We start from the raw sequence: 26,928 nt of genomic DNA, 5'->3' as shown, positions 1-26,928 counted from the left end.
GACACAACTTTGATACATTCCAAACCTAGACTGTATCACTTGAAGGCCAAACCTGAGATCGTTTGCAGAGTTTGTTGATTTTATTTTTCACTTAGCTAATGACCCAAGGGACCAAACCAGTTAAAGTTCAGCCTGTGTCCAACAAACCTGTTATATACCTTCAATGGTCACATCTTTGGCTCCAAGTAATACTATGGTTTGCTTAACGTAGTTCTTTAAATACACACACACACAAACACACACACTTTTTTAAAACTTGGTTTTGTTACTTTATTTTGAACCTAAAATAAAAGTCCAGCTCTCTTGTCAGAAGTTCAAGGCCACCCTTAAGGCATCAGAACTATTCAATGGGAAGAGAAGAGCTAAGGATTTTAGACGGGCCCTTGTTCATTCCCTCGGCCACTACTTGCTGGAACAATGGGCCGTTTGTCCATAGGAGACCTGCAAAGCCCTGTTCCTTCCACATTTACACATTTATAGTTGTTGAAAATAGTGTATAAGCATGAAATAACATGGGAATCCTGCCCGGTGCCTGCGTGGTGGTAAATAGTACCTTGGTGTAGCTCTTGTCTTTGTTGCTGTAACAATCATGATTATTTTATGATTTCAGGGCAGGAAATGGGCCTGCTGAGGACAGATACAGGTGGGGTCAGACCCTGGTGGCTTGGGGAGGCCTGTGGAACTTGATTTCCATCAGAGAGAGAAGCAGTGGACTTGGAGAGGAGTCTGTAATGCTCCTGTCTCATTCCGCGAGGAAGGGAAGGGGAGGGAGCTCACCATGTCCCCAGATGAGGCCAGCAGTGAACACGTGTGGGCGAGTTTAAAAATCTGTGCTTGGAAATGATTATCTGACATTATATATTTAGCTATTTGATGGAGTGCCAGGCACTACGCTGGACATTGTTAAAGATGTGAAGCTGCTACCCTCAGTGGGCTGGTGATCCTATTGGGGGGCCACGGTCATGAAGAACTATGACACAGGGTAAAACCAGGTGAATTTCTTCTTCCGTTAACATTCTGATGGCTGCAAAGGACAGGTGCCCAATTGAATCAGCATATTTAAGAGTACAGAGCAAATGTACTGTTTTCCACATCCCAAGAATAAATGGCTTCAGGCATGGCTGGATCCAGGCACCCAAATGGTGGTGTCAGAAGTCTCTCCTGTGGCTCTGCCTTCCTCTGTGTTGGCTTTGTTCTCAGGCAGGTTTCCCATTTACGATGCCAAATATCACTAGCTCAGAAGTCTTAGCTGGACGTTGGGGTCTCTTCTTGGCATAAAGTGATGACATTGAATCCTGATGGTCCATATGGTAGTGGTCATGGGAACATCCCCCGGAGCTAGGGTGGAGGTCAGTCACACCAAGTGAGACTGGAGGACGGAGGACCCCCACAACATCAGAGCCGGGAGAGAGGATGCTGGGCCAGCAGGCACCACACTGCCGCCACCGTGTCCCCGGCTTTCTGAGGAGAGTGCAGGTCATTCCCAAGTGAACTCAGGAGAGCTCCGTGGAGGAGGTGGCCTTCGATCTGGACCTTGAAGATAGAATCCAATCGTCCGTGGGAACAGATCTGGAGTGTTCTCTCAGGTCTGGGGAGAGAAGCAGGGAGGAGATGTGTTTCCTGGGACGTCACCTCATCAGGCCCTGTGACAACTGTCTTCATAAAATCTTCCCAAGAACCCTGCCTCCTCCTGCACCTGGGAGCCCAGCGTTCCTTCCTCACCCACAGCAGCCACCTGACGCTCGCTCAGAGGCCGGAGGCCGGCCTCACCCCATTCCAATCAGTATCCACGAAGCAGCTGGAATGTTCTTTCCAAACCCCAGCCCTGGTGACCTGGCAACCCCACACTCCTAGAGTTCCAGTCCTCTTCCAACAAAACCCAAATCTGGGCAGAGCCTGGGCCCCCGGCAGCCCCGCCCCCGGCAGCCCCGCCCCCGGCAGCCCCGCCCCGCCCACTGCACAGGCTCCCGCCCCGCCCCTGCAGCCACGCCCCCGGCAGCCACGCCCCGCCCACTGCGCAGGCTCCCGTCACGCCCCCGGCCTGTGCTGCTCAAAGCCCCTTCCCGGAAGACTCTGCCTGGGTAGGACCCCCACCTTTTCTGACAACAAGAGCTGACACTCCAGCAGCCACCTGTCAGGGGCAAGATAAGGACCATCCTCATTTTACAGACCAGGAAACCCACTGAAGCTGAGCAAGTGGTCTGCTCAAAGTCGTGCTAGAAAGTGGCCGAGCAGAGTCAAAGCCAGACACTGCGCCTCCTGCCTCCGGGACCTCTGGGCACAGCGTCCCCAAGGTGCCTGTCACCATCTGAAGTTGAACATTGGTTGCATTCATTCATTAACCGTCTCAACCACTACCAGCTAGTAAGAAGGGCGACTGGCACGTGCAGCGCTGGGTCCCTGCCAGGGCCCTACCTGGCACTTTTTCTGCTACACCCAATTTCACCCTCCCAGTGGATTCTGTAAACGAGATAGGATGGGGCTGGGGGTGCGGCTCAGTGGTAGAGCCCTTGCCTAGCATGCGCGAGGTCCTGGATCCAATCCCCAGAATGGCAATAATAATAAAAGAATTTGACATGATCATTATCCCCGATATACACAAGGAACACCTGAGGAGCTGAAAAGTAGCCCGTCCAGTAGGTTGTGAATTCCTGGGTGGGCCGGGGGAGACACCTCATCAGTTTTGCTCATCATTCAGTCCAGATGGAACAATTTAGTGACTGGTATACAGTAGGTGCTTGATAAATGCTTTTCAGTTGGATCGATGGATGAATGGATGGATGATGGATGGCAGGAAGGGAAGGAGAAGGGATGGAAGAAGGAAGAAAGGAAGAAATGAAAGGAAGGAGGGAGGGAAAGAGGAAGGAGGGTGGAGGGAAGAAAGGAAGAAAAGAGAAAAGAGGGAAGGAGGGAGGAGCAAGGGAGGAAGAGGAGAGGGGAGGAGGGGGAGAGAGGGAAGAGGGAGGAGGGGGAGAGAGGGAAGAGGGAGGAGGGAGAGGGGGAGGGAAGAGGGAGGAGGGAGAGGGGGAGGGAAGAGGGAGGAGGGAGAGGGGGGAGAGGAGAGGAAGGAGGGAGGGGAGAGGGACAGAGGAGGGAGGAGAGATGAAGGGATGAGGGAAGAAAAGAGAAAGGAGGGAAGGAGGGAGGAGGGAGGGAGGAAAGACGGAGGAGGGAGAGGGGGAGAGGGACCGTCGCCAGCTGCCGGTCATCCCCGTCGGGTCCGCAGGGTGGCCATGCGCGTGAAGCGGTGCCTGCTGAAGGGCCTGCACCGGCTGCAGAAGGGCCCGGGCTACACGTACCGCGAGCTGCTGGTGTGGTACTGCAACAACACCAACACCCACGGGCCCAAGCGCATCATCTGCGAGGGGCCCAAGAAGAAGGCCGTGTGGTTCCTGCTCACGCTGCTCTTCGCCGCGCTGGTCTGCTGGCAGTGGGGCGTCTTCATCAGGACCTACCTGAGCTGGGAGGTCAGCGTCTCGCTCTCCATCGGCTTCAAGACCATGGACTTCCCGGCCGTCACCATCTGCAACGCCAGCCCCTTCCAGTAGGTGGTCCCCGGGGCGCCGCCGCCGCTGGGCCTTTCTTTCTCCTGCTTCCTTTTGGCCTCTTATTTTTTCCTTTTCTCCCTCTCTTTCCTTCTCTCCTTTCTTTCTTCCTCTTTCCAAGTTTCCTTTTTTGCTCCCCTTCCTCTTTCCCTTTCTTTCTTTCTTCTTTCCCTTCTCTCTTTCTCCTCCTCTCCCTCTTTGCAAGGAAGACTCAAAATGCATAGGCTTCCCAGGCTTCAAGGGGACCTCAGAAAACCTGTCTTCAGGAATGCCTGTGTCCATTGACACATGCCGTTAGTGTTTCTTGAGCAACTGCTAGGTGCCTGGCCCTGCTCCAAGCCCTAGAACTGCAGAGTGAACAGACCAAAGCCTCCGCCTTCACAGCCTACCGGAGGAAACGGGCTTTAACATTCCCCCACAAACACTGGATTCCTTGTCATTGTGATAAATTTCCTAAAACCACGCATCAAATGCTTATGATATGCTAGGCGAGTGACCTTTGGGGAATCGGTATAATGCTGATCCACACAACTTCCCCAGTGGCCGGCACACTCTAGGAGCCCCAGTTTAGAGGTGAGGAGATGGAGGTTCAGAGAGGTGCTTGAACTTGCCCAGAGACACACAGTGGGCAACTGTGAGATGTGAACCCAGGTCCGAGCTGATTCCAGGGCAGCGGCCGCTTTTTAACCATTCTGACCATTGCCTCTTCCCTACCTCACGACCAGGCTTCGGGAGGGGTCATACAAGGAGACCCAACCTCAGCAGGGTTGAGGACCGGCAGCCAGACAGAGAAAAGTTAGGAGGAAGTGAGACAGCGCCCCAAGTGGCCGACACTGTGCATGCAAAGGCCCTGGGGCAGGGAGGTGGGGCAGCTTGGTGCATTCGAGGAACGGAAAGCAGGGCCAGCGTGGCTGAGCCATGGAGGACAGTCTCATCCCAAAGAAAGTCCCAGGAGAGGATTGACACCTCTGATTACATTTCCAATTGTCAGAGGTCCTGTCCTAACAGGACTTGGCCTGCTGGGGTGGGTCCTTGGAGCCCGAGGTCACACAGAGAGATATTAGGTGACGGGTCAGGATTAGAACCCAGAGCCCACACAGTGATCACCAATCTCGACAGGACACAGCAATGCCATGGCCTTCCCCTTCCTGAGCTTCCTGGACGCAGCCCATGTCTGGGTTGAGTGACCGGGAGACCGGGTGTTGGATCTGAGGCCCAAGCGGCCTCTCTTTGAGGACTGTGGGCCTCGTCCAGGGTTTAACGACCCTGCTGCAGGAAGCCCTCCAGCCAGGGCTGGTACACGTGGCCCTGGGGACCCTGATGACAAGGTCCTGTGTGAACGGATGTGGGTGACGGGTGCAGGGCCCGCTCCCCTCCATGGGGCCCGGTGGGACACCCCTGACCTTTCCACCCCGATCCCACCGAGGAGCCCCGGAGCTGAGGGAAGGCCCTGCAGCCGGCCGCCCGCCCCACCTTCTCCCTCTTGGTATCCACCGCTGCTCCCAAAACCTCCACTGAGACGGAGACCCTCAGAATCCCAGCCCTGCCCTCTCCCTGCCTTCGCTGCCCCTCCGAGCAGGACCCCCTGCCCACGGAGCCCTCCAGCTCAGTTCCCAGCCCAGCTCTGCTCCCTGGCCAGGGGTCAGAAACTGCAGCACTTCCCAGAGCCTCGGTTTCCTCGTCCATGTGCAGGCGCAATGATAGAATCAGGGCAACCAGCAAATAACACAGAAAGTGCCTGGCACTGGGCACAGGGGACACCAGCAGTGACCATGAACCATGAGTCCTTCTGCCCTAGAGCAGAAGTTTCCTAAGGAGAGAGAACCGGTCCTTGTGTGACCCGTGCCTGGCATGTAGTAGGTGTTCATTAAATACTCGGGTGAGCGAAGGAATGAATGGGTGGTGGGGCAGCCGGGCTGGGTGCAGAAGGATCCCAGATTCTGGTCCCTCTGCTTTGCACCTTCCCCTGGCCCACCTGCCCGGGCCTCTCCCCGTCCAGGTACTCCAAAGTCAAGCACCTGCTGAAGGACCTGGACGAGCTGATGGAAGTGATCCTGGAGAGGATCCTGGCTCCGGAGCCAGGCCCGGCCAATGCCACCAGCAGCCTGAACCTCACCATCTGGAACCACACGCCTCTCGTCCTCATCGACGAGCGGGACCCCCACCACCCGGTGGTCCTCGACCTCTTTGGGAATAACAGCAACGACTCAGAGAGCGACAGCCCGGCCCCAGGAAGGACGTGCAATGCCCAGGAGTGCAAAGTGGCCATGAGACTCGTAAGTGGTCCTGGGCCCAGGGCAAGCGTGGGCTCTTCTTTGCCTTAGTAACTTGGATCTTGCTGCCGGAAGCCCGTGCTTCTCTTGTATGTTTGTTCTTTAAAAACATAGCATGGCTGAGCATGGTGACACACTCCTATCATCCCAGCAACTCAGGAGCCTGGGGGTCAAAGATCACGAGTTCAAGGTCGGCCTTGGCAACTTAGTGAGACCCTGTCCAGAAAAAATAAACAAATAAATAATAATAATAATAATGATGATGATAATAGTAGAAGAAATAGCTTGCATGTTAGTCAAGAGTCTTTTGAATATAAGAGATTAGCTTAAGCTAGCTTATGCAAAACAGGGGATTCATCCCCTCAGCTCACACAACTGAGCTGTGTTCAGGTATGGCTGGATCTGGGCGTTCATTATCAGGACTTTATGTCTCTCCATCTTGGTTCAGCTTTTCTTGTGGATGACTTCATCCCTTCTGGCAGGCTCTGTCTGCACGGAGGGCCTGTCAGTGCCATCTTTCCAAAGAGTTGCCCTTTCTCATATCACCAGAGGAAGGCCTGGCCTCCTCTTCAGGTCACCTGCTCACCCCTAAGCCGATCACTGTGGGCTGGAGGATGGGCTCCCACGAGTGGCCAGTCTGGGATTTTGTACTTGGGACATTGGGGTGGGGTCAGCCTCACAAGGACTGAGCGAGAGGGAAGTGGTGCTCTCCAAAGGAAGCTCCCAGCCTCATATGACAGGACTGAACGCCAGGCAGGGGGGCAGTCAGGACATAGCTCCTGCCCGGGAGGCTGGGATGCCATCGGTATTGGAACGCACACCTAAGAAGGGCCCTGGGAGTGTCTCGGACCCCCGGGGAGCTCTGTCACAAGCCAGACCCCGGTGCAGCTCCCGAGGAGGCTGAGCCAGCAGGGCTGACCCAGGCCCAGGAATCTGCTTGATCGGTGGGTTCCCTGGTGGTTGTCACGGTCACCTGGTTGGGGACCAGGCCAGGGCTGTACAGCCTGCTGAAGAAGATGCCAGGGCCACCCTTGCTCACGCACGTGGTGGCCACATCACCCCCACGCCCCGCCCCCACGCCCCCACACAAACCAGCCAAGGGCCAGGCCCGGAGCTGCGTCAGTTCTGACCAGGGCTCTGCTGCTTTGGGGTGCAGCTCACTGGCTACCTGTGCCTCTGTTCTCACCTGAAAAGCCAGCCCACCCCTGGTGGCCACACCGGCCATCAGGGTCAGCAGCGTGTGTGTGTGTCGGGGGCGAGGAAAGCTGTGCTGCTGTTATGCGGTCCATACCCTCTCTGGACCTCAGTTTCTTTAGGATGACTGCAGCAAACGCCTGTAATCCCAGCAGCTCAGGAGGCTGACGCAAGAGGATCGAGAGTTCAAAGCCAACCTCAGCAACTTAGTGAGACCCTGTCTCAATTAAAAAAAAAATTAAATTAAATTAAAAAGGGCTGGGGATGTGGCTCAGTGGTTAAAAGCCCCTGGGTTCAATCCCAGCACCAAAAACTAATATCACAATAACAAAGCATATGAGTTGTTATGAGAGTGCATGAGAGAGTGTGTGCATGTGAGTGTATGGGTGTGTGCGTGTGTGAGTGTGTGTGTGTGTGTGTATGAGTGTGTGGGTGTGTGTCCTATGTGTGCATGTGCGTGTGAGCGTGTGCATGTGTGTGTGTGCATGTGCGTGTGAGAGTACACATGTGTGTGCATGTGTGTGTGCATATGAGTGTGTGAGTGTGAGTGTGTGGGTGTGTGCATGTATGTGTGCATGTGCGTGTGAGTGTGCATGTGAGTGTGTGGTTGTGTGAGTGTGTGTGTATGTTTGCCTGTGAGTATGTGTGTGCATGTGAGTGTGTGTGCATTCGAATGTGTGGGTGTGTGCACGTGAGTGTGTATGTGCATGTGTGGTGTGTGTGTTTGTGAGACTGTATGAGTGTGTGCGTGCATGTGTGTGCATGCGTGTGTCGTGTGCACTTGCTCAGGCGTGCCCGTGGTCACGCGCGTGTGAATGTGATGCCACAGGTGTGGATCTGGGTGCCTGTGCACAGCTGTGACCGCGCCCTCGTGTGGCCGTGGGTGTCGGGCCGCGGGCCTCTGTGCCCGTGGCCCCGTGTGCGTGTGCACCCCAGCGTGACCGTGCATGTGGCCCGCCCCGCTCTGCGTGGCCCGGGGCCCCTGCTGCGGCGTCCCAGGCGGCAGTGGCCGGGGACCGCAGGGGCCGCAGCCCGTCAGCAGCCTCCACACCCCAGGACCCCCTCTCGGCCCCACAGTGCAGCCTCAACGGGACCGTGTGCAGCTTCCGGAACTTCACCAGCGCCACCCAGGCGGTGACCGAGTGGTACGTGCTGCAGGCCACCAGCATCTTCTCGCAGGTGCCGCGCCGGGAGCTGGTGGCCATGGGCTACCCCGCCGAGCGGATGATCCTGGCCTGCCTGTTCGGGGCGGAGCCCTGCAGCCACCGGTGAGCCCAACCCGCACAGCCGTCCCGCCCTGGGGTGCTTCTGTGAGGCCCGCGGGCAGAGCCCACGCAGCCGCTGCGCAGCGCTGGGCACCACGGGCAGAGCCCGCGCCTGCGCGTCGGGGTCGGGTGACCTGGAGGCTGCACCAGGAGGGCACCGGGGACCCCAGCGCATGGCGGGAACTGCTCTGGGAGAAGTCTGCGAGGAAGGCAGGAAGAGGAAGGAGGATGAGCCACCAAGGAGCGGTCTCTGGGGGCTCAGGAGGGACCGGTGCAGAAATTGCTCCCGAGTTGTCCTCCCTTAAAGGAGGACCCCAGCCTTTTGTAATATCCCCACCAGTCGTAGCTGACTGTGGGACGCTCTCATGGGTGGGTCCCTAACTTCCCAGCCAGGGGCCAGCTGTGAGCCTCCACCCTGGGAAGGAAGGGGCACGCTGTCAGGTTCAGGGTAGGGTTGGCACCCAGCATCGACTGCCCTCAGTGTCTGTCCTCTAAACGGGGACGATCACGTTCTCCGCAGAGCCTCGGAGCAGAGTGGACAGGTGGGCTCGCGCCGCACCCAGGACCAGCCTGTGGGAGACTGTTTGCCCTAACGTTCTCCCTAGTGACCTTTCCTGTCCAGAGTCTGGGCCTTCCTGCCCGTGGTCCCCAGGTGCCTGCCTCCTGCCCTGCCGCGCTGGCCCTGGGGCAGGGATGGGAGGCAGGGAGACTGGACTCGGGGGAGCTTGCTGGGGTCCTCCTGGTCTAGAGCTTCAGATTCTCGCCCTTGGGGTCCCTGGCAAAGTGGGGCTTGTGGCTAAATCTTGCCATTCGGGGTGTTCCATGGGCTCCTGGGCTCACCCTCCAGGGGACGGTGGCCTCCATTCAGCTCCCTCAATTCCCGAACCTTCAGGGCCTCGATGAAGAACGCTAGCCTTGAGCTGTGGGCCTTCTGTCCTCCCCCGCCACGTGGCCAGGTGTTCTGTCGTGATGTCAAGGAATTCAAAGTCCATCAAGCAGGGCAGAGCGTCCCTGAGGCCCCAGCGTGGGAATTAGCAAGGGGACAGGCTAGCAGGTTGCAGGTGTGATCTCAACACGATGTGACTATTGCCAAACCCACGTTTGGCAAGAACTTCAAATTGCCAACATCTACCGGGCCCCTCTGATGAAACCAGGCACTACTCTAAGCACTCAGCAAGTATAAAGTTGCTTTAACGCTTTGTCTACAAACCCCCCAGAAAGGTACTGTTATTTCCCCCATCCTCCACTTTATAGAGAATGAAACGGAGGCTCAGAGAGGTTAAGTAACATCTCTGAGGTCACACAGCAGGTGAGTGGCAAAGCCAGCAGCCAGGGCCAGGTCCACCCCACGTCACTCTGCTACTCGTTGGAAATGAAGATTCATCATCTTCCGTCCCTGCCAGCCCTCTCTGAGTGAAAGGCACCACCCAGCCACGCTGGCTCAGAAATGTCTGCCAACCTGTCTCTGAGCTGTCTCTCCCTCCCAGACCCAAGGGAAACCAGCCGTCTCGACTCGGCCCTTGAACGTGGCCCAGGAGCTTGTCTTTCTGCCTTTCCCAACACTGGGCTCCAACACGCGACCTCTTCCCCACCCTGACTCCGGCATGGTAACCGTTCGAGAAGAGAGAGCCGCGGTCTGAGGGGTATTTGAGTCACTCGGACCCTGATGCTAACTGTCCGGACGAGAAAGCCTGTCCTGTGTGTTGCTGGACATCATACTTGGCTTCTCTGTGCCTCGGTCTCCTCATCCGGCAAAGGGGCCTGCAGTGACCTCCGGGTGCCGCCGTCAGGCTGAAATGAGTTGCCTTGGCAAAGCACGTGGACCGGCCCCCGGTACCTGGGGAGTCTGGGAGAACAGTTTATAAATCAGCTCTTCCCTGGGAGATTCCCAGAGATTGACAGAAAAGACACGGACACAGGGCAGCGTCCCCAGAGGCCCGTCACTCAGTGTCCTTGGTCATGATTGTCTCACCCCAGCGTCATCAGGGACTGCAGGAAAGGAAAGGAAACGCTTGATTCGGATTTCATCGGTCCTTCCTGCCCAGGATCCCACCCTGGAGACCACACTGCCTCCCGCTCGGGCCTCCTGAGTCCTTGGGGACCCTCTCTCTGACTTCCCTGCTTCGGCTGCTCCGCACGGCTTTGGAGTGCTGCTCAGGCGCTCTCTGGAAAGTCCTCCATCTGGATTGATCGGTTACTCTCTACTGGGGTGATGGTTTAGGGGGTGAATTCCCCCGGGGAGACCTGCCGTCCTGTGACATCGCAGGGGTTAATGAAGGCCATGTGACGTCACCCAGGATGAGCACCTTCCTCGCTGGGCTCACCGGGCTTAGCAGGAGAGGAACCACTCTCCCGTCTCCGTGTCCTCCGGAAGCGAGTCACTAAGGCCAGCTACACTACGGGAGGGGGACAGGCGGACAGGGAGAGAGGGTATTAAGCTCCACCTCTCCTGGAGAGAGGCCTATATATGATTTGGAGTTTTTCTCTAAGAAAGATTTATTTTTTCTGGGCCCGGTGGTGGATGCCTGTGATCCCAGCAACTCGGGAGGCTGAGGCAGGAGGATGGAAAGTCCAAGGCCAGCCTTGCCAACTTAGTGAGACCCTGACTCAAAATAAACAATAAAAAAGTCTGGGGATGTAGTTTAGTGGTAAAGCACCCTGGGTTCAATCCCCAGTATAAAAAAAAAAAAGATTTTTTTCTCTTCTATTTTTTTATTCAAACATTTATTTATACCAGAATGAACTCCTATATATTTGGGTTCTTATTCAATACCACATTATTTATTTTTGTGCTTAAAAACTTCCATCTTTGATCACTGAGAGTCCTGATTACCTCCTGCATCCTTTTGATATGTCCCAGTCTTTAAAAGAAAAAGATTTTGAGCATTTCCTTACCTTCTGGCATTACAAGGTGCCTGAACCGTTTCTCCAAGGAGCCCTGCTTCCTGCTATTTGAGACTGGCGTTTAGAAACCAAGGCCTGGGCATCTATACACCTTTTAAAAAGTATTATTGCTTCTGGGATTGGCCCACTGCTCTGGGAAGCTTCCCCTGACTTCCAACCACACAGTACCCCTTTCATTATACTACTTCCAGCTGAGATGCCCCATTTCCTGATTTTTTGGATTTTTTCATGTGTTTGTTTTTCCTTTCTTTTTTTTTTTTTTTTTTTTTTTTTGGATGGGATCTGGCTGTGTTTCCCAGGTTAACCTGACCTCCTGGGCTCCAGCGATCCTCCTGCCTCAGCCTCCCGAGTCGCTGGGCAACCCCAGCGCGCCGCTCTCCCCGCCTCTTCTGGAGACTTGCTGGTTTCTGTCTGCATGCTTGGCTCCTGTCCCGGGAGAGGTTTTTGGAGGGAAACTCAGCTCTGGAACCAGAGGTGACCGGTGCTGGGAGCAGCCTCTTGGGGGCAAAGAGCATTATCAACAAGCAAATAGTTGGCACCAACCCCAAGATTGGGAGCACGGCCGGGGCAGGAGGGACCTGGCCGCACCCTGGAGGCCTCTCCTCTTGGGCTGCATCTACCCAGGACAGCTCCTGGGGAACACTGTGTCCCCGCGGCCAGGGCGAGGTCTCTCCTGGAGAGCTGTGCCTGGCGTTGGCCGGTTTGCCTGCAGTCCCTCTCCCTGTGGCCACAGCCCTGGTCCCACCCGGTGCACAGGCTCTGCGGGGATGGCCCGGAGCTCCTTCTTCCCTCCAGCCTTTGCCCGAGCGGTGCCCCGCCTGAGGGTCCCGTCTGCTCCCTCCCCCAGGCTTTGCCACCTTATTCCACTGAGGCTACACCTGCCCCGGCTCACTCCCACCCCAGGGGAATCAGGTGTCCCTCCTCCGAGCTTATCTCGGTCGATGCCCTTATCACGCATTACCGTTTATTCAACAAATATTGACTAAGCGTCTGCGTCCCTGTCAGGCCCGGCACAGAGATGTGAGCTGGAGTGTCACGCAGGACAGGGTCTGACACCTCAGTCCCACAGGGTGGCTGCGGCCATTGTCCCGGGGACATAGCAACAGATGGGGAAGGTGAGGCACAGAGAAGCAACGCCACGTCCCGAGGTCTCCAGCTGCTGATCGACAGAGCCGGAGTCCCAATGCTGACAGGCCGGCTTCGGGGCCGCGCTCTGGACCTGGGGCTGCCCAGCTCCGGATACAAGGTCACGCACCCTGGCCGGGCCCAGAGCCCAAGCAGGAGGCTGATGATAGATGAGCAAGACGATGCCAGGTTCTGACACGGTGATGGCTCAAGAGGTGGAGTCGAGAGAGCCACCAGAGCTGCAGTCCATTAACTCAAAGTCGACCTCTGTCACTGGGCATGGCGGAGGGTCTCGGGAGCTCTCAGAGCAGGTGAGAAGGACGAGGAGAAGCCAGTTATTTGAAGAGCTGCTGAGAGGACATTCCAGACACAAGGACAAGCTGGTGCAAACGGCTTGGGTTTGGAAACTTCTGGAGCGCGGTGGACAAGGGAAGAAGGCATTTTATCCTGAGTAGCCAGGGAAGGCTGAGCAGAGGCGTGGCTTGTCTGATTGACAGCTGTCCACAGTGGCCCTGACGGCTGTAAGGCAGCACGTCAGGGACAGAGGCTTCTGCAGGGGTCCGGGTGTGAAGTGCTGGGGGCTTGGACCACAGTGACAGCCTTGGAGATGGAGGGAGGTGGACAAACCAGAGTCACCTTTTAGGATTGAATTGACAGGTCACTGCTGTTCTGTGAGCTTCTAGAGCCAGCCCTGGCTAGTTCTCCCTGCTGCCCTAGCCCGGTACCCACCTCGGTAAATGTTTGTTGAATGAAAAAATGTGACTCCTTCCTCGTTCCCCTTTCACCAATGAGGAAGCCAAAGCTCAGAGGCAGAGAAAAAGCTCAGCTGCAGCAGACATGGCAGAGCCAGCCCAGGACCGTTCCCAGAGCTGACTCCTCCGCCTGGGCTGGACCCACCTCATTCTGCTGGCCCAGAGGCTGAGATGAAAGATACAGGAAATGGCTTCCTTATCTGAAAATCGGTGCAAACAGTGCTGGACTTTATGGGTTATTTTGAGGATGAAGTGAGATGATGTGTGCAGAAACATCAGCAAGGGCCCAGCCCTTTCAAAGTTGCTCAATAAATGTTGCAGAATGTAAGGCTTAATAGAAAGTTCTGCACATTGGTTAAATTTTTAACATCGACCCATTATTCCCATTTTTTTTTTCTCATTAAATTGCTGAGACTGACCTCGAACTTGCCATCCTCCTGTCTCAGCCTCCTGAGTTGCTGGGATTACAGATGTGTGCCGCTGCAAACAGCTTATTTTTGCTTTTAATAAATATAAAAGAACAATATAAAAACATTGACAAATATTTTTAAAGCATTATTATGGAGACTTGAGAACACACACATTAATAGAGTTGCATGGATTCCCGTGGAGTCTCCATCAGATTTAGCAACCACAACTCATGTCTTCCAAGGGTCTTTTTAAAAGTGTAACCACAAGCCAGGTGCAGTGGTGCACACCTGTAATCCCTTGGGAGGCTGAGGCAGGAGGATCACAAGTTTGAGGCCAACCTCAGCAACTTAGGCCTAAGCAACTCAGTGAGACCCTGTCTCTAAATAAAAAAATAAAAAGGGGACTGGGGCTATAGCTCAGTTGGTAGAGTGCTTGCTTTGCAAGTACAAGGCCCTGGGTTCAATCCCCAGCACCACGAAATAAATAAATAAGTAAAAAGAGCTGAGGATGTGACTCAGTAGTAAAAGTACCACTGGCTTTAATTCCTAGTAAATAATAATAATAATAATAATAATAATAATAATAATAATAAATATATATATCCATGTTGTTATTACACCTGAAATAATTCACAATGATTCTTTAATAACATCAACTAGCTAATCAAGTTCCCACTCATCATGTCATACCTGTTTCTTGTGTTTGAATCCAGATTCCACTAAAGTTCATGCATTGTGATTTTGCACCCAATTCATCCTTTTATAAAAACTGAAATATGATGCACATATTTATGGGGTACGGTGTGACAATTCCATAGACGTATAGAATGTTTAATGATCAAATTAGGGTAGTAAGCATTTCCTTTTCCTTGAACATCTATCGTGTCCTGATTGGGGAGCTTCAGACTTCCCCCCCAGATCCTGACAGCATCTTTAAGCACACGCTGGCACTGAGTAGGGTCCATATCCTGCTTCCAGGATAATCATCACACATCGAGTGGCTTAAAATGACAGAAATTTATTCTCCAACAGAAGAGACCCGAAGTTCGAAATCCCGGCTCGGCAGGGCTGGGCGCCCTTAAAGTCCCTAGGGAGGATCCTTGCTTGCCTCTTCCAGAGACCACCAGGCACTCCTTGGCTTGTGTCCACATAACTCCTCCTCAGTCTTCACATGGGCTTCTCGGAATCACGAGATTCCCCTCTTTGGTCCCCTGTAAGGTCACATGTCATTTGTGACCTCAGATGATGTCATCTCAAGATCTTTGGTTATATCTGCAAAAACCCTTTCTCCAAATAAGGTCTCATTCAGAGGTTCCCGGGTTAGGATGTGGCCCCGTCCTTTGGGAGGTGTATGTGAGACCAGATGCAAACATCTAAGAAAGCTCTTCCTCATGACACGTGGCTAAGCCAGACAGCCTGAGCCCCAGTGCCTCTCTCCTTCCCAAGGGATCCTGGGAATCTCCTCTCTGGTTTCTTCAGGGGGGTGGACAGAATGACCTGCTGCTCGGCTCCCCCTTCCCGAGCCTCTGAGCAAGGCAGGCAGGGAAGGCAGCCACCGTCTGGTCCCTTCTGCGGGCTGGGGTGGCCGTGCCCCACCCCCAGCCATGGCGATTCTTTCAGGAACTTCACATCCATCTTCCACCCCTACTACGGCAACTGTTTCATCTTCAACTGGGGCATGACGGAGAAGGCGCTCCCTTCCGCCAACCCTGGGACAGAATTTGGTGAGTCCTGGTTCATGCAGGAGCCAGATCCAGGAGGCCATAGCCCTCTACCACGCAGGGCCGAAAGGATGAGACAGAGGCTAGCACAGAGGAGAGTGGCCATTATGGAGCCCCTGCTGCTGCCAGGGGAGGCAGCCCAGCGCTCTCTCCATCGCTTGCCCCCCTGGGGGAGAGGCTGCTGTTCCCATTTTGCTGACCAGCAAGGTGAGGCTGGGGAAGCTCCTGGGCCCCAGCAGAATCCCAGCTCCACCCCTACCCCCTGGGGATCCTGAGCTCAAGACCTGACTTCCCAAAGCCTCAGTTTCCCCCTTGAGAGAATAGCCCAGGCTGGCACCGCAGAGCGTGGACACCTGTGAGTCCCTATGTCACCATGCAGGTGAAGCAGAAAGCGCTGGGCGGGCCCTGGGCATTCCGAGCAGGCTTTGGACAGCTCTCCCGAGATGGCCCCGTGAGGCCAGGGCACTGACGTGGTCTCTGCCACACACTTCTTGAAGAGAATCCCAGACAGGAGGGTGAAGGACTGAAGGGAGGCGAGGAGGGAATGGCTGATAAAAGGTGCCTTTTCCCTGGGGCCAACGCAGTGGCCTGTCCCCCGGGGCAAGGCTGGTGGGCGCTGGCCGGCTGTGGCTTTCAGGCTTGTGAGTTGGACACAGATAGAAGCCAATCGTTCTCCCACCCTCAGACTGTGTCCTCCCCGGCCACCAAGAGGTAGCTCATCATTCAGTGACCATTAGGGCTGCTAGCCAAGAGGGGGACGGTGGGCAGGCCACCTTTGCCCAGCCCTCATATCTAACAACACTGTCATACAGAGGCCACTTGCTTCATGGGGCACAGCATCACCACAAGCCAGCGCCTGGGCTAGGACCCCAACTCCACCTCCTTGCTGAGTGATCTCGGAGAGGCCCCTTCACCTCTCTGTGCCTTGTTTGCTCTTCTAAATGGGACTAAGGACAGTGCCCTCCCACGTGACTGCCGTGAGCATCCAACAGCATGGGTGCTCTAAAGCACTTCCGCTGGACTCTGCCGTAGCCAGTGCTCAGCAAACGCTGGCCCTGGGACTCGCTCTAGTGCCCACCCAGCCCAGGACTAAGGGGCACGGAATGTGGGGTCTGGTCCCTTCTGGAGGGAAGGAAGACCCAATCACCCTAGAGAGGCAGGTAACTGGGAAGGAAAGTTCCAGAGCTAGGCAAAAGCGTAGGGGAAGTCAGAGGCACTGAACGGGGACAATGAGGACATGCGTGGGAGGGCACGGGGGGGGGGGTCTACTGCGCCCCCAAGATCTACCTGTTGTGCAGGAAAGATTATGGGGACAGAGGCCAGGAACAGCCCAAGGAGAAGATCGGGGGACTCGGGTCTGGGTTTTCAGGAGCGGCAGCCGGCTTCCTCGCGGCTGGGGCACCCCTTGCTGGAGGGGGCTGGGACGGGGGCCTGGGACAGGGCTTCCCCGCAGCCTCGGGGAGCCAGGCAGGCAGCGCTCCGCCCTCCTTCCCCACAGGTCTGAAGCTGGTGCTGGACATAGGCCAGGAGGACTACGTGCCCTTCCTCGCATCCACCGCCGGGGCCCGGCTGATGCTCCACGAGCAGAGGACCTACCCCTTTATCAGAGAGGAGGGCATCTATGCCATGACAGGGACAGAGACCTCCATCGGCGTGCTGGTGGTATGGCTGGAGCGCAGGGGGCAGCCCGAGCAGGGCTGAGGGTGGAAGCCCAGCTGCTCAGGGCCAGTCTGGCCTGGGAGGAGGGGATCCGGGCGCCCCAGCCCTGGTCCTCCTCCCCGTCCCCTGGACTTGGGGGATACCCCTGCGGCGCCCCCTCTGGCCGAGGCCGAGCCCTCTGGCGCCCCCTCTGGCGCCTGCTGCGTCCTGCAGCTCCCCTCCCCCTTTCAGAATCCCGCTCTCTAGGGGTGATCCGGGTCCTCTTGAGCAACCTCTCTTGCCACAGGACAAGCTGCAGCGCATGGGCGAGCCCTACAGTCCGTGCACCGTGAACGGCTCCGACGTCGCCGTCCAAAACCTCTACAGCACCTACAACACGACCTACTCCATCCAGGTGGGAAGCTTGCGCAGGCCTCCGAGGCTGGGGCCCCTGCCCACGTCTCCCGGCCCGAGGCCTCAGATTTCTGCAAGCTGGCCCCGCAAGGCTGGCTCGGCTGGATTTTTGTAGGTAGCCACAGGCATAGTCCCCCGTTCTCACCAGGGCCCAGGGCTGGCTACCTCCCTTCCCACTGCGGCAGATGTGCCCTTGGGAACCCAAGATTAGAAAGGATCTTGCTCTGGGGTCTCCCAAGGGGGAAAACAACAACAGTGAACATCACCGAGCTCTTATTGTGTGAGTTGCATGCCTTATATCATCATTTGATCCCTTCAAATCTCCCCAGGCAAAAATACAGTAATTATAGCAGCATTTAATGATATGCTAATGAGAGCAGGCTTACCACTCAGGAGGCAGGCACTGTTCCAGGTATTTTACATCATCTCATCCTCACGACCACCTTAGGACGTAAAAACTATGATCCTTATTTTAGGAAGGAGGACATTTCGATTCCCAGACCCCAAATCTGAATGCCTCATCCGTTTACCTGGGATGTCCCTCCGTATATCGGCCCTCAGCCTCCCTTGCTGCAGCTGGAGGTTTCCCTCCTGATGTGGTCTCCAAAGTCAGCCCAGATTGTCTGTCCCCGGGAGCCCCAGTCCCACTGGAAAGGGCAGACTGAAATCTTCCAAAATGTCCCCCAAGTGATCACTTGCCCGACTTTCTCTCCCAATCCTGCCTGTGATGGTAGAGAGAGAAACGGAGTCCAACATGGCGCAGCGGGTCCTGCCTCCCAGTCTGGGAGCCCCATGTTTAGGGTGTTCCCTTTTGCCTTGGGAAGTTGACCCCCGCCACCTGCCCATTTGTCCAGCTGCCCCACCCCATACTCGGGCTGGCTGGCGAGGCCTCCTTGGGTCTGCTGTCGACAGCTCCGGGAATCTTCGGAGTCTCTGAAGGGCTGGACAGACGGGCAGGAAGCAAGGGGAGATGGGAAACATGGAGAAGGAGGCCCCAGCCCTGGAGGCCTCATTCCTGGAAAACCAGCTCCTCCAAGACACTCGCCGGAGTCAGGCTCCTAACCTGACCCGTGGCCTCCCCTGGGCCCTGCTCTGGTTCCTCCTTGCCATGCCACTGAATCTGCCTGTCAGTCCCACCTCCTGCCTGCAGGGACCCCACCAACTCCTTAGGGAGAAATCAGGCCATCGTGACCTGGAGGTGCTGGAGAGGGGGGCACAGAGGAGGGACGGGGCAGAGGAGCTGTAGGGGGCGGGGCAGAGGAGGGGCGGGGCAGAGGGGCGGGGCAGAGGAGCTGGAGAGGGGGGCACAGAGGAGGGGCGGGGCAGAGGAGCTGGAGGAGGGCGGGGCAGGGGGCGGGGCAGAGGAGGGGGTAGGCAAGGGTTGGAGCCAGGAATCCACGGGCGTCAGGAGTCAGGACAGCGGACAGGGGAGGAAGCAGGAGTAGTAGCTGCTGACCGAGGGCCTGATGCAGCGCTGAATCCTCCGACCCCATGAGTAAACTGAGGGTTGGAGGTTAATAACTTGCCCCAGGACACATAGTTGGTCCCTGAGTGGACTGAAACCAGGTCAGAACGACCTGAAAACCCAGTATGTTGAGGTCCAGTGAGTGGAGACTCATCACACCCGGCCCCGGGGCAGGGTGTGCCCGTGTGCCCTCTTCTTCACTCCCCACCAGGGGACATTCTGCAGAGCAGCTGCCCAGTCACTTCCTCTTCTGAGGTCCTCCTGCTCTCCCTGGCTGTCCCCCTGGAGGAAGGTGCTGGGCCAGCTTGTCTGTCTTCCTCCGATGCCCTTCAGGGTCCCTGCACGCAGCGAGCTTGGAAGGGCACTGGCACCTAAGGAGAAGAGCTCTCTAGGTGTGAACTTTATTATTTGGGACAGGTCACTTCTGCCATGTCGCCTATGGGACGCCATCTAGGGGGAGACCTGGGCTGCTGGGGTCTAGCCTGGGTCTCCCTGTGGGGTTCAGGGACCTGCTATGAGGCCCATGGAGGAAGGACAGCCACACCCTGACTGCAGCTGGGTCATCTCAGGCCTGCTTCTTCATCAAAATGGCACGGCTCCTGGCCCCCAGCCTCCTCGACCTGAGTGTTAGAATCTCCAGGCTCCTACTCCTGCCACTGGAGTGGGGACATCACCAGCAGGTCTGTGTTCTCTCCTCAACCTCCAGGCCTGTCTTCACTCCTGCTTCCAAGACCACATGATCCATAACTGTAGCTGTGGCCACTACCTGTACCCGCTGCCCCCCGGGGAGAGATACTGCAACAACCAGGACTTCCCAGACTGGGGTGAGTGGAGGCTCATGCCAGCCGGGCCACTGCCCACCAAGAATTTCACCACAGAGGAGAGGGGAGAGCTCCGGACCCTGAGCAGGACCCCGGGGTGTGCCCAGGGTGACCGCTCCTCTGTCCACACTCGCTCCTGCCACCCGCTCCCAGGTCTGTCTGCAGGAGCTCAGCCTTCTCTCCTGCCTCTGCAGAGTGCATGCTTGAAGCACGTAGGAGCGGGAGCGAGGGCACGCGTCTGTGTGCCCAGCACATGCCGGCTGCTGCGTGAGCCTGGGAATGGGGCCTGGGAGCGAGTGCAGTGTGTACGTGCGGTTGTGTTTTCCAATGCACGTGTGAAGGGTGTGTCTGTCTGCTCCCGGGTGTGCAAGAGCACTTGGAGACTACAAGACCTGTCTGACTGCTGTGCACATGCACAGGTTGCTTCCAGTGCCTGCATCCATGCACCCTGGCTTGGGTGTGCCTGTGTGCGCGCATATGCACACGCGTGCACAAGGCCGTATGTGCATGCTTGGCAGGCGTGTCTGTGTCCGCGTGGAATCGCTGGGTCTCTCGTTGGTGTGCTGGGCTGAGGAGAAAGTGATGAAGTCACCATTGTGATGGCCTCCAAGGGCTTGCAGCCTGGAGTCACAGGACGAGGAGCCCCTGTTGGGCTCACAGGGAGTTGGAGCCCAGGCCTCAGAGCCCTGGTGGCCCGGAATGCCAACAGCATGGGTGCTGCCAGCAGTTGGGGGGTCCCGTCACCTCTTGAAACCCACACGATGCAGACAATGAGGGAACAAAGTTTTCCTTCTGGACACTTCTCCCCTTGTACTTGGATGACGCTATAACCCCATCCACTAGGCAGAGTCGGAGAGGGCACAAGGATGCCGAGCTGGGTTAGGACACCTGAGGGGAGCGTCCCAGGGCCAGGCAGGGGCAAAATGCCTGGAGCGGGGGGAGCAATGATTCTCCATGACGGGAGCTTGGGCGGAGACACCCTGTCCCCATCTAACCACCCCCGCCCCTCCTGACCATCCCTCTCCCGCCAGCCCACTGCTACCTGGACCTGCGGATGAGCGTGGCGCTGAGAGAGACGTGCATCAGCATGTGCAAGGAGTCCTGCAAGTAAGTGTGGCGTGGGACATGGGCACTGCCAGGGCGGGGCATGGAGGGGCCAAGCTGGCAGGACAGCAAGGGCCGGCCTCTCTCTTCCAGTGATACCCAGTACAAGATGACTATCTCCATGGCTGACTGGCCCTCCGAGGCCTCTGAGGTGAGGTGGGAGTGGGAGGCTCCTGGTCCCCGTCTTGGGCTGAGCACAGGCTCCACACCCTCCCTTCCTCCCTCCCTTCTCTTCACCAACATCCCCAGGCACGGGGCGGGCCCTGCATGGATGACAGGCCTCGGGTCCTTGCTCACGGAGCTCGCCGTCTAACGGGGGCCGTGCACACACGCAGAAATAAGACCACGTTCACGCTCAGTGCTGAACAGGAGAGGGCCACGGGGGGACCACTGTACACAGAGGGGTCAGGGACGCCTCTCTTCAAAGGTGACATTTGAGCTGAAACCCAGAGGCTAAGCCAGCTGTGGGCAGAGCCAGGGAGGAGTCCAGACAGAGGGGACAACAAGTTCAAGAGGTGGGAACAGACATGGGACCAGAGGGCTGGGCCTGTCCAGAAGAGGCTGGAGACCTGAGCTCCCCTCCCACCAACGGCGGCCACAGCCTCCACCGAGACCTTCCTCCCGCTCCCCATCCCAACCTGTGGCTCCCTGGGGGCTTCAGGAAGGCGCAGGGCTGTGTTCCTTTTCCCCACTGGTAGCATGGACCAGGATGGGAGGGCATGTGTGGGCGCCATTACTTTAGTTTCCTTCTTGGTTCCAGGACTGGATTCTCCATGTCCTGTCTCAGGAGCGGGACCAGAGCCCCACCATCACTGTGAACAGGTGAGCTGGGGAAGGCAGATGGGAGGACCAAAGCCTTGGGATGGGGTTTGGACATCTGGCAACGACCCAGACAGCATCTCCTACTGGTCAGATGCAGGAGCAAGCCTGGTGAAGGGAGCCCTGAAAGCCAGAGCGGGGAAAGGCAGCCAGGAGGACTCAGGCCCTACCAGCCCCCAGAGGAGGAGCACATTCTTCCATCTGTCATGCGTCCATCTGCGCATCCTCCATCACCCATCCTCTCACTCTCGCAACCACCCATCCGCCCATCCCTCCCTCACCCATCCTTCCTTCCATTCTTCCACCCACCCATCTACCCATCCCTCCATCACCCATCCTTCCATTCTTCCACCCATTCATCCACCCATCCTCCATCACCCATCCTTCCATTCTTCCACCCATTCATCCACCCATCCTTCCATTCTTCCACCCATTCATCCACCCATCCTCCATCATCCATCCTTCCATTCTTCCACCCTTCTCTCTCTCCACCTGCTCAACATAAACATATGTTATGTTCAGCACAAGGAAGACTCAAGGTCCATACCCCCAGGATGCTCAAGCCTAGAGACAGACAGAGGCAAAAAGAGCTTACAGCGATGAGGGTCTATACAAGCCCCCCACCCCTTCGGGAATAGGAGGGAGGGAGGCTTGGGGCCTGAGAGATAAGGGAGGTCTGTGCAAAAACTGGATGAGAAGTGGGGACCGTTCAAATAAGAAGCAAAGAAGACAAAACTTGAGCAAAAGCCTGAGGCATGAGGCAGCACAGCCCTTCTGAGGACCCCTGTGTACAAGGGGACCCCCTTTTAGCCACCCTTCTCTGCCCCAGGTGCCCTGATCACTGCAAAACTCTTTAGCTCTCTCTGCAGGGTCCCTGACTGTGGGCTGGTCACCCTAGACCTGGGAAAAAGAGAGCTCAGAGCTGATATTTGGGGCTGTCTCAGGCCAGTGTCCTTAGGAATATGGCTGAAAAGGGGCTGGAAAAGGGGGTCCACAGGTTGGTGCTGGACAGAGATACCCTTTGTGGCCCTGAGGCCCAGAAAGGCTGGCAAGGGTAACACGTTTGGTTCTGGTTTGGACTTCACCAGCCCTGGCAGTGTGAGCAAGTCAGGCCAGAGGAGGGCCAGTGGCCCCTTGGCTTCCCTTCCTGTGCGTGTGTGTTGTGTGTTGTGTGTGCATGTTGTGTGCATGTGTGTGTTGTGTTTTGTGTGCATGTGTGTGTTGTGTGTGTGTGTGTTGTGTGTGTGCATGTGTGTTGTGTGTGTGTTGTGTGTGTGCGTGTGTGGTGTGTGCGTGTGTGTGTTGTTTTGTGTGCATGTGTATGTTGTGTGTGTTGTGTGTGCGTGTGTGTGTTGTGTGTTGTGTGTGTGCGTGTGTGTTGTGTGTGTTGTGTGTGTGCGTGTGTGTGCGTTGTGTGTGTGTTGTGTGTGTGCGTGTGTATTGTATGTGTGTGTTGTGTGTTTTGTGTGCATGTGTGTGTGTGTTGTGTGTGCATGTGTGTGTGTGTGTGTTGTGTGTGTGTTGTGTGTGTTGTGTGTGCATGTGTGTGTTGTGTGTGTGTGTGTGTGTGTGTGTGTGTGTGGCACCACCGTCCCAGCCCTTCCTGCTCTCTCTACAGGAACGGCATCGTCAAGCTCAATATCTACTTCCAAGAATTCAATTACCGCACCATCGAGGAATCAGCAGCCAACAACGTGAGTTGGGGAGGCTGACACCCCGCCCTGTCCCGCTCACCCCTGCGCCCGGAGGATGGAGAGCAGGAAGGTCCCGCAGCAAGCTGCACTGTTTCCCTGGGCTGAGATGGTCACCCGCGCCCCTCCCTCCCCACCCCCGCCCACACAGGAGCCCTGAGCTGGCCTGGGGGAGAGCGGGCCATCCTCCCCGGCCAGGCACTCAGCCCCACTCCCCACAGATCGTCTGGCTGCTCTCCAACCTGGGCGGCCAGTTTGGTTTCTGGATGGGCGGCTCGGTGCTGTGCCTCATCGAGTTTGGCGAGATCATCATCGACTTCGTGTGGATCACCATCATCAAGCTGGTGGCCTTCTTCAGGGGCCTGCGGCAGAGGCGAGCCCAGGCTCCCTACGACAGCCCCCCGCCCACGGTGGCCGAGCTGGTGGAGGCCCACGCCAACTTTGGCTTCCAACCCGAGGCGGCTACGGGCACTGAGGACCACCCCCACGAGCAGACTCCGCCCATCCCCGGCACCCCGCCCCCCAACTACGACTCCCTGCGCCTGCAGCCGCTGGACACCGTGGAGTCTGACAGCGAGGGGGATGCCGTCTAGACCCGGGCAGCTCGTGAACATGAAGCTGAGAGGCCGAGACCATGGTTCAGTGCCTTGTTATACGGTGCCCTCTCCAGACAGCCAGGACCTCGGTGTCTAAACCAGGGCCCAGGCCCCCTGGAGAGAGGTTCGCAGCCACTGCCAGCCCCAGGCCGAAGGCTCGCGGGTCTCACCTGGTCCCTGCCTTCCCTGTGCCCACTTGACCTGCCCCTGGGCCGGGGACGTGCCCAGCCAGGCTCTAGACACCCCTCTCTGGTGTCAGGCCACTTTCTCCCCAGTTCCAGTCACTGTCTGCCCCAGGGGTGGACAGGCGGGTGGCCATGCTGCACGGAGGCCATGCTGCACGGTGGCCTTCTCCCCACAGCACTGGCTGAACCTCGTGAACAGGCTGAGCGAGGGCAGCGGGTGGGGAACAGACAGCCCCAGGAGCGGGGCCTGCAGGTGGCACACGAGTCGTTCTAGGAAATAAAAGTAGAAAACCCTGCATCCAGCTTTCTCTGCGTATGACGGGCGGAGCGCCTCACGTGCCTGGGGCAGGAAGGCATCACGATGGCCGAAGGGCCAGGGTCTCCTGAGCAGGCAAGGGCGTCCCTCTTGTGATTGTTAGTTCCTCCCAGTGGTTCCTGAGGCAGAGGAACGGCTTCTTCAGTGTCACCCGACTCTTTGGGTTGCGAGGACGGAGAGCAACTCAAGCTGACTTGACCCATCGAGTCTCAAGTTTTCAATTCCGTGGAAGTTTCAGTGAAATGGACAAGGGCGGGTTAGAAATCATGATCGTGAGCTCATGTCTATTCTTAAAATATCATGATTATCTTGGCATCATACATTACATATTATGCTTACATTTCTATAGCATCTCACATGAGGACAATGGCACACAATGGCTTAAGAAAGACAGTCTCCGTCAGCTCAAACCATTGGTCTCCCTCTGCTCCCTGCTGACACTCATTGGTCCCTGACTGGGTCACATGCCTGCTTCTGAACCAATCAGTGGTCCAGCTGTAGGCCACTCTGATTGGTCAGATCTGAATTCCTTCGCCCAGACCTGAAGCCTGTGGCCCCCAGGATCCCAAGGTTCAAGGGTTGGGCGGGGTGCTGGCTCCTAGTGTTGCCAGATAAAATTCAAGCTGCTCAGTTAAATGTGAACTTCAGATAGATATAAAAATGATTTTAGGTGTAAGTATATCCATGCAATATTGGGGACCCATTATACTAATAAACCACTGGTTGCGTTTCTTAAATTTAAATGAGCATCCTGGATTTTTAAATTGCTAAGTCTGACAAACCTAATGGCTCCCCAGAAAGAGAGCAGGGAGCAATTCCCAAAGAACCGGGCCCGACAGGTCTAGACAGCTGGACGCTGCAGCCCCCACTGCCACCCACCAGGTTCAAGTTGTGAAGACACTCTGGCTGGCTTCAGAGCCTGGCTCATATGTCGGTGGCTCTTGGAGGTGGCACCGATGGAATTGGGGTTGAAGTCATCAGGGTAGAGGCCCCCATGATGGCATTAGTGTCTTTGTAAGAAGAGGAAGAGACCTGAGTTAGCACGCCTGCTGTGTTTCAGCATGTGACGCCTCTGACATGTCATGGTGCAACAGGAAGGTGCTCACCAGATGCGGCCCCCTCAGTCTTGAACTTCCTGGCCTCCAGAACCTTCACCTAAATAAACCTTCTTTCTTTATAAATTATACAGCCTGTGGTGTTCAGTTATAACAACAGAAAGCGGACTAAGACGGTGGCTGAGCCGAGGTCCCAGCCTGACTGCCTTCTGCCAGGGGTCATACAGCATCATTTCCTGATGGGAGCTCTGAGTTCTCACATTTATTGCATCACGTTGACGCTGTGGACAGGCAGCGCGCTGATCATTATCTACTCCTTTTGCAGCTCTTTGGTCACAAGTCCATTTGAACTGGCTGAAGCTATGAAGGGAATTAGTTAGCTAAGGGAATTAGTAGGAACGGCCAGCGTGGCTGCAGGCAGGGCATCCCCTAGAGCTGGTGCTTCTGCCGCGATGTCCCTCTGAACTAGGTCTCTGAGTGCTCTGCTCCTCCAGAACATCCCTAGATCAGCTCCGTGCCCATGAACTCGGCACCGGTGGAGAGAGAGCTCTCCTTAGCATCCCCGGGAAAGCTCAAAGGATGAAGCTCGTTCGGATCTCCCTGGGCCACACACTCACCCTGCGATGGGAGGTGACGGGAAGGGAGGTGCCGACGGGCCATCCCTGGGTGGATCTATGGAGGGCGATCTTGAGAGACCCCTAGGAGGTTCTGTTCAGACATTTTGGAGAGGCCTGTGGGCGTGTGAGATGGGGACCAGGCTGATGGTGGGCATCGCCTCACCATCTTGCTCCTGGGGGAAGAGTGAGGGCCAGGCCACGGGAGGGCCCATCTCTAATGGCGGCTCCGTCAAGCAGCCTGGCATCCCTCCCCCTGGGTCTTAGGGCTGAGAACTCAGGCTGACAGTGCCCAATCACTCAGAAAATGGCATTCTGTAACTCCCTTCTAATCCAAAAGGGAAGCGAGGTTGCAGATGCTGGACGACTAAGAAATGAGCATCGAACATAAACTTTCTAGGCTCCATCGTATCTCAATGGCTTTGCAAAGAATCCTGAGTTGGGCACCATTATGATCCTTGGTTTTCAGATTAGGAAAAACGGCACAGAGAGGTGAAATGCCTTTCTTGAGGTCACACAGCTGGGAGGTGATTGAGCTGATGTCCGGCCCAGGCCTGACCACTCCAAATGTCTCTCTAGTGGTTCTCCCAGAGCAGCACGAAGGTCGCCGTGGTGTTCCCATCTCCCAGCAGCACAAGTCACATTCCAGGTTTCTGGCGCTCGTTTTTCAAAGAAGGAGCCAGGCCTGCCTCCGGCCAGCGGGTCTGTGATGCGCCACTGAGCAACCCAAATATTGTTCTTAGTGTGGGTTCCCAGCTGTCGCTGTGTTGGGGCCAGTCAGACTGGTTCCAAGGATGCAAGCCCAGGCCCAGCTGGGCCCGGAAGCCTGGTGAGGCACAGGGTGCCACTCTTCAGGGTCAGCACGTGCATGCTGACCTGCCAGGATCAGGGGTCTGCAGAGGGTCTCCCTCACTGCACACCAGGAAGCCTGCCTGGCATGTCAGAAGTGCAGATGCCATCGTCACCAGGCTCAGTCTGAGCTCCAGCTCTGTCACGTGGTGGCTCAGTGGCCCCAGGAAGT

At 56.5% G+C, this 26,928-nt stretch overlaps 1 protein-coding gene across 2 annotated transcripts in view; it reads left to right on the top strand.

The window, feature by feature from the left end:
- The window catches only part of Scnn1b (sodium channel epithelial 1 subunit beta), a 58,790-nt gene extending 33,369 nt beyond the window's left edge, over positions 1-25,421 (top strand). For both annotated transcript variants that reach the window (XM_047534175.1, XM_047534176.1), the window contains exons 2-13: positions 3,227-3,544; positions 5,545-5,821; positions 8,090-8,280; positions 15,089-15,192; positions 16,688-16,851; positions 17,135-17,242; positions 19,413-19,530; positions 20,559-20,634; positions 20,725-20,782; positions 21,392-21,453; positions 23,069-23,144; positions 23,363-25,421. In XM_047534175.1, coding sequence (XP_047390131.1) covers positions 3,227-3,544; positions 5,545-5,821; positions 8,090-8,280; positions 15,089-15,192; positions 16,688-16,851; positions 17,135-17,242; positions 19,413-19,530; positions 20,559-20,634; positions 20,725-20,782; positions 21,392-21,453; positions 23,069-23,144; positions 23,363-23,734 — 1,924 coding nt within the window. In that variant the 3' untranslated portion in view covers positions 23,735-25,421. The remainder of the gene's footprint in view (positions 1-3,226; positions 3,545-5,544; positions 5,822-8,089; positions 8,281-15,088; positions 15,193-16,687; positions 16,852-17,134; positions 17,243-19,412; positions 19,531-20,558; positions 20,635-20,724; positions 20,783-21,391; positions 21,454-23,068; positions 23,145-23,362) is intronic.
- The last annotated feature ends 1,507 nt before the right edge of the window (positions 25,422-26,928 follow it).

This window comes from Sciurus carolinensis, chromosome 18 (genome assembly GCF_902686445.1).
Source record: "Sciurus carolinensis chromosome 18, mSciCar1.2, whole genome shotgun sequence".
Lineage (NCBI taxonomy): Eukaryota > Metazoa > Chordata > Mammalia > Rodentia > Sciuridae > Sciurus > Sciurus carolinensis.
The sequence above is the reverse complement of the archived record's forward strand: the minus strand, read 5'-3'. Positions and strand labels throughout refer to the sequence as shown.